General features: G+C 45.4%; 1 protein-coding gene across 1 annotated transcript in view; it reads left to right on the top strand.

Annotated features, from left to right (window-relative positions):
- LOC134068407 (ATP-binding cassette sub-family C member 12-like) overlaps positions 1-7,500 on the top strand; it is a 36,248-nt gene that overhangs the window by 24,051 nt on the left and 4,697 nt on the right. The window contains exons 18-27 of the mRNA XM_062524002.1: positions 829-891; positions 999-1,088; positions 1,389-1,492; positions 2,720-2,911; positions 3,162-3,388; positions 3,992-4,129; positions 5,171-5,357; positions 6,222-6,311; positions 6,776-6,965; positions 7,188-7,347. Coding sequence (XP_062379986.1) covers positions 829-891; positions 999-1,088; positions 1,389-1,492; positions 2,720-2,911; positions 3,162-3,388; positions 3,992-4,129; positions 5,171-5,357; positions 6,222-6,311; positions 6,776-6,965; positions 7,188-7,347 — 1,441 coding nt within the window. The remainder of the gene's footprint in view (positions 1-828; positions 892-998; positions 1,089-1,388; positions 1,493-2,719; positions 2,912-3,161; positions 3,389-3,991; positions 4,130-5,170; positions 5,358-6,221; positions 6,312-6,775; positions 6,966-7,187; positions 7,348-7,500) is intronic.

Genomic DNA, 7,500 nt, shown 5'->3' with positions numbered 1-7,500 from the left:
CGGGAACGATGTTCGAAGGAGGAAGCGTCACACGCCATCTGACATGTTCAACGACCCACGATTTATTGTCTGCGACATTCTAAGACGTTATGACCAAAAGTCTAGCATGTTAGATTTTTTGGGGAATCTCCTACGACTCCCGTGTTGACACTGATACTGTGACGACACACGACGAGAAGGCTACGATAAATGATCTTGTAATGTGGCCGCTCTTGTGCCACGACACTGCATGATTTTGTGGTTCTCTGATCGCTAGTCTGACATGGTCAATCGTAAAAGATAATTGTGAAAGACAAAAAAGTCGTGTAGTCCGTACAGGCCATTAGTTCCACTGCAGCCTCACTGCTTCAGAACTCTGGCAAAAGTTAGTTAGTTAGTTCCACTGCAGCCTCACTGCTTCACAACTCTGGCAGAAGTTAGTTAGTTAGTTCCACTGCAGCCTCACTGCTTCACAACTCTGGCAGAAGTTAGTTAGTTAGTTCTGCGCCTTCAGCAGTAGATTTGGGATGCTAGCTGCTCTTCCACAAGATCTGTAGTCTTACAGCACTGGCGCTAGCTGTCTTTGGTCTTTGGTCTGCAATACAGAGGTCCAGCACTATCGGTACTTTAGATAGATACGGCCTCTCTCATCTTCCTCATGTCTCCCTCTCAGCCTTTAGATTACAGCATCTCTCATCTTCCTCATCTCTCCCTCAGCCTTTAGATTACAGCCTCTCTCATCTTCCTCATCTCTCCCTCAGCCTTTAGATTACAGCCTCTCTCATCTTCCTCATCTCTCCCTCAGCCTTTAGATTACAGCCTCTCTCATCTGTCTCCTCTCTCCCTCAGCCTTTGACATGTCAGATGAGCTGAAGAAAGGAGAAGAGTCTGGACAAACTCCTGACAAGACAGGTAAAGTGGAAGATGCCCCTTTGATATTTAATCACATGCATGTCTACTCAATGAAAGCAATGTAAGTGTGTGTGTGTGTGTGTGTGTGTGTGTGTGTGTGTGTGCAGATTCAGATAACCAGCTGGTCCAACAGGAAGTCGCTCAGGAGGGATCAGTGACATGGCGGACATACCACCAGTACTGCAAAGCTGCAGGAGGTTAGTCACACACACACACACACACACACACACACACACACACACACACACACACACACACACACACACACACACACACACACACACACACACACACACACACACATACAGTAGCTTTATGTATGCGTGGTTATCATTGTGAGTCATTGTGACCACTGGTAGAACTCATTCAACAACTTGGAAGGACCTGTATGTGACCTGTCACCTTCACCTTGTCAATGACTCCTCCCAAACTATTTGAATTAAATAAAAACATTTATATATGTGTGTGTGTGTGTGTGTGTGTGTGTGTGTTTCCAGGTTATATTCTTATCTCCTTCGTCATGTTGAGTTTTCTTCTGCTGGTGGGGACGACGGCCTTCAGCAACTGGTGGCTCAGCTACTGGCTGGAACAAGGATCTGGGGTAAACACACACACACACACACACACACACACACATACACACACACACACACACACACACACACACACACACACACACATACACACTCACACATACACGCACACACCATGAGATAAGTGAGATAAGCTAGCTAGTCACCTCTGGGATGAATGGTGGATCAAAAATGTTTCTAGATGTTTCCAACAGAGATAGCTAACAGGCGGCACTGGCATTATCATAGACAACAGAACAGTATGCTCCAAACGGCTATCCAAGAGTCCGTTTGTGTGCTAATGCATATTTAGCCCTTAGCACTGGCACTAAACCAGGCAACTCAGCTGACTGGGACTCTTAGGCAGGGCCAAGAACAAAGGGTTTTGCTATATGCAGATGACCTGTTCTATCTCTTTGATCCCTCCCTTTCTCTTCTATCAGCCATACAGCACATGAGATGCATTTGGTGAGCTGTCTGGACACAAAAGTGAGAAACAGAGATATTCCAGTACGTCAAAGCTCTATCACTATCGTTTGATATCAATATCAGTATATATAAAATGATGGCCTGTCAGGTGGTCTTGGAATTGCTGTAGCTGACGGTTCATAATTTGATATCAAACCTTTAAAAATACATGTATTTACCTGTCTTGGAATTGCTGTAGCTTAGAGTTTCTCAAAACATTTCACAGAGAACTCTGCTCTTCTTATGGCAAAAGCTGACAAGCTCCTAAAGCTGGGGCCCAATAAAGTCTTAGCTCTCCATGTGGAAATGTACTGGTGGAAGGTGGCTGAGATGATGATTTGCGTCCGACATCCGTCTTTGGGTTGTGTGTCTTGGGCCTCACGCTGTTTCTGTTGAGATAGTGTGAGATCAAGTACGACCTGAAAACATACCACAGATGGCGATCATTTGGGATGCAACCTTGTGGGGTTAACTTGTTGTTTTGTTGTCAACTGTATGGCATACCATAGGGGGAAAAGTCATTACTCAGGCCGATATAAGATGTCTGTATTGTGTTGACTATGTCTGTTAGCCACATGATGTAGGTCTGTTAGCCACATGATGTAGGTCTGTTAGCCACATGACATAGGTCTGCGGTGCCATGAATAAAGCTCTCTGAGAATTCTGACTGACTGCTGACTCTGCCTGAGACTCTTTGACGAATACTGAAGATGTAGTACCACACAGTGCTATTCCAGATATGTTTTAGGACTGGCTGGTTAGGTTGGTTGTTCTGTTTTGTGTTGCAGAACTGGACAAACGCTAGTATTGCGAGTGGCACGGCCACAGACGTCTCCCTGAACCCTGACCTCCAGTTTTACCAGCTGGTCTACGGCCTCGGTGTGGTTGCCATGGTAGTATTCAGCCTCGTCAAAGGCTTCACCTTCACCCGGATAACGCTACGCGCCTCTTCCAAACTCCACGACACCATGTTCCACAAGGTAAGACACACACACACACACACACATGCGCTGTAGCACCCACAAACGTAATAACATCCCACCAACACAATACATGCAAACATGATAATTATTGGTTTATTACATTGGTGGGAAATTATTATGTGGGCAAGATCCGATGCAGATTTTTATTACATTGGGGGTTTATCACATTGGTGATTGGTGACACTGACACACTTTTGTATACAAGCACACACACAACTATGATTCCTGGCCTGTGTATCTCTGACAGATCCTGTTCAGTCCGATGAGTTTCTTTGACATGACGCCCACGGGCCGCATGGTGAACCGGTTCTCCAAGGACCAGGATGAGCTGGACACGGCTCTGCCCTTCAACATGGAGACCTTCCTGCAGTTCTGCCTCATCGTCACCTTCACCATCCTCACCATCTCAGCTGTCTTCCCCTTCATGCTCATCGCCGTGGCCGTGCTTGGAATAGCCTTCGCTCTCATCCTCTAGTTAGTGTCTACCTACTGTTTGTGTGTGAATTTATGTGAGAATGAATCTGTTATGACCCCCAATCATGTTATTTTCTCACAGCACAGTAATGCTTTGTTTAAATCCTATAAATCCCATAAATGGCCATTTGGCCAGTTTTCAGAAAGTTCATGTGGTACCTTTTCATCCTGTTTGTATTTTACTAAGTATCCTATTCACTGATTTAAACACAATCTTTATTAGACCTGCTTTTGAAAGGTAGAATGTTTTCACCCCAAAACAGACATGTCTGTCACCCCCAGTTTTCATACACACAATGGAACAAGAGAACAGTGTTCCTTTACGCATCACCTCCTGTGGTTCTGCACGGCCCTCCCCCGTGCTGCTCAGTCTTCCCATTAAAGCATCTGCATGAGGAGGAAACCGCTATTGCTGTTCTATGCTCATATGACAGACATGCATCTTTAGTGTTGCCTGCTTGTACATACCATGTCTTGAGGTGCATATTGCAAGGGAATTACAAGTCAAGCAGGTGCAAATATGTAATTTCCCTGAGTAAACTCTTCATGAACTCTTCTGTCTCTCTTGTAAACACTGTGTGTGTGTGTGTGTGTGTTTGTCAGTGTGTTCCAGCGGAGCATCCGTGAGATGAAGCGTTTGGAGAACGTGAGCCGTTCACCGTGGATCTCTCTCACTACCTCAGTCATCCAGGGCCTCAGCACTATACACGCCTACGACAAGAGAGAGCAGTACATCGAGCAGTAAGAACACACACACACACACACACACACACACACAGTACTATACACGTCTACAAGAGAGAGCAGTACATCGAGCAGTAAGAACACACACACACACACACACACACACACACACACACATACACATATCAGCTCTTTAATAACTTTTGCTGTCTGTAATGTGAATCCATATCTGTGGCCTACATCTCCTTGTATCAATGTATCTACCCCATCTGACTTCAAAGAGCACAATAGCCTAGGTTTGCTTCATATGAATGTTACAAGTCTTGTTCCTGAAACGGATCTACCTCAGACCCTGATATCTTAGTATTATCTGAGACTTGGTTTAACAAATCTGTTTTGGATTCCTCTATTCAGATTAATAGAATTTTCCATCGTCCAAGCAAGGGTGGTGGTGTTGCCATTTATGTTAAAACCAAATTTAGCTGCAGAGTAACAAAATCAGGCAGAAAACAGTTTTGGCTGATGGTCAGACTCCTCAGAGGTTAAGAAAGGTGTCCCTCAAGGGTCAATCATTGGTCCAGTTCTTTGCACCTTCTACATCAACACCATTGCCTCTGCTGTGGAGCGCCATAATACAACTTTACACAGATGATACAGTTTTATATTGCTCGACCCTTGCCCAAGCCACCCAATACTTACAGCAGGCCACTTTCAGTAATCTCAGACTAAATACTGACAAAAGCAAGGTCATGTACCTCACCAAATCTAGCGCTTCTACACTTCTGTACCTCTCAGATAATATCCATACTGGATGGGAAGAAAATTGAGAAAGTTTCAGCATACAAAATATTTAATATATAGGTCTATGGATTGAAAGTTCACATTGAAAACTGCACGTACGCTCAGAGATGTACAGCAGGATCTCAATAGGACTCAGCTGGTAAAATAAAGGATAAATACAATATATCAGCTAAATACCCAAATGTAAATACTTGTCGTCTGTAGGAAAATATTGGTTTGTGGTGCAGAACAAAATGGTGTGTGTGTGTGTGTGTGTGTGTGTGTGTGTGTGTGTGTGTGTGTGTGTGTGTGTTATAGATTCAAACACATGGTGGACACAAACTCGAACCACTTCCTGCTGTTCAACTGTGGCACCCGCTGGCTATCCTACTGGCTGGACTTCATGTCCGCCTTGGTCACCCTGACGGTGGCGCTGTTCGTGGTGCTCAGTCCAGACACCATCAGCCCCTCCTTGAAGGGCCTGGCCCTCTCCTACACCATACAGGTGAGATATACACCATCACTACACCATACAGGTGAGATACATCACTACACCATACAGGTGAGATACACCATCACTACACCATACAGGTGAGATACATCACTACACCATACAGGTGAGATACACCATCACTACACCATACAGGTGAGATATACACCATCACTACACCATACAGGTGAGATACACCATCACTACACCATACAGGTGAGATATACACCATCACTACACCATACAGGTGAGATATACACCATCACTGCACCATACAGGTGAGATACATCACCATCACTGCACCATACAGATGAGATACACCATCACTACACCATACAGGTGAGATATACACCATCACTGCACCATACAGGTGAGATATACACCATCTCTGCACCATACAGATGAGATACACCATCACTGCACCATACAGGTGAGATACACCATCACTACACCATAAAGGTGAGCTACGCACAGTCATTACATCACACAGGTCATTACACCATGAACTACACAATGAGGTCAGCGAGTTCAGCACTGCCCTCTGGTACACCATGAGGTGTGTTCTGCCAGACTGGTTTCATCACTGTGGAACTGATCCAAACACTCTAAAGCTGTAAACGTTTAACTACCGTCTGAGAGCGCGACTGTGTTAAAGGCTACAGCACTACTCTGGGGGCATGTACTGTATGTGACCTCCCATGTACACTGTGGGGGCATGCATGTGAGTCTCTCTCTCTGTCTTTGGACGTACTGTATGACCTCATAATATGTTAATAAGGTACCAGAGATCTTTTGTCTTCACCAACACACCTCCACCACTCTCCTCAATGCCTCCCTCTCTCTCTGTCTCTCTCCCTCTCTCTCTCTCTCTCTCTCCAGCTCACAGGAATGTTGCAATACGTTGTTCGGTTGTCTACGGAACTGGAGGCCAAATTCACCTCTGTTGAACGTCTGATGGAGTACATCACGGTATGTCCCCCCCCCCCCTTCCCTCCCCATCTCTTTCTTCAGTAGGCCACATTGTATCCATTTTATTTCCCCCCTCCCCATCTCTTTCATCAGTTACAGTGTATCCATGAGCGTATTTTCTCCCCCCCTCATCATCTCTTTCATCAGTAGGTCACAGTGTATCCATGAGCATCTTTCATTTCTTTCATCACTCTTTCTGTCTCTCCTTCCCCCCTCTAATCTCATCTAATACATCATAAGGGCAAACATGTTTCATATTCACTGTATTGGAATATTATGCAATGATGTATGCCACCGTTGTGTTTTGAAAGGGTAACACAATGGATCTGATTCAGTTTGGAGACTGTGCCCCTAGTTTTGGACAAATACCGTGAAACATGCCAGAAGCTAATGTAGCATCACTATAACTGATATATTTCTGTGTGTCTGTCCGTCTGTGTGTGTGTGTGTGTGTGTGTGTGTAGGGTTGTGTATCAGAAGCTCCTCGGCGGGTGAAGGGGGTGCACATTCCGGAAGGTTGGCCCCAACAAGGTTCCATCACCTTCAAGAACTACAGCATGCGTTACCGTGACAACACGCCCATCGTGCTCAATAATCTACACTTCACCATCAAGAAAAAAGAGAAGCTCGGCATTGTGGGAAGGACTGGATCTGGTACACCTTAAATCTTAGATGACTTGACTAACGACTACTCACACACACACACACACACACACACACACACACACACACACACACACACACACACACACACCCTTTAATTGCTGTTATGTGTATACTATGATACGGTTTTGTTTGTATGATGCTGATGTGTATGCATGTGTGATGCTTTGTGTGTTTTGTGGTTTTTGTGTGTGTGTGCGTTTTTGCTTGTAGGTAAGTCGTCTCTGGGCGTGGCGCTGTTCCGCCTGTCTGAGCCAGCAGGGGGCACTGTGCTGATAGATGATGTGAACACCAGTTCCATCGGCCTGCAGGACCTCAGGAGTCAGCTGTCCGTCATCCCACAGGACCCAGTGCTCTTCATAGGAACAGTCAGGTAGGACACACACACACACACACACACACACACACACACACACACACACACACACACACACACACACAAGCTCTCAGTCATACCACACCCACTGCACTTCATAGGAGGAGGCTCATATAGTCATGTAGGACACATATATACACACACACACAC

Source organism: Sardina pilchardus, chromosome 21, assembly GCF_963854185.1.
Source record: "Sardina pilchardus chromosome 21, fSarPil1.1, whole genome shotgun sequence".
NCBI lineage: Eukaryota > Metazoa > Chordata > Actinopteri > Clupeiformes > Clupeidae > Sardina > Sardina pilchardus.
The sequence above is the reverse complement of the archived record's forward strand: the minus strand, read 5'-3'. Positions and strand labels throughout refer to the sequence as shown.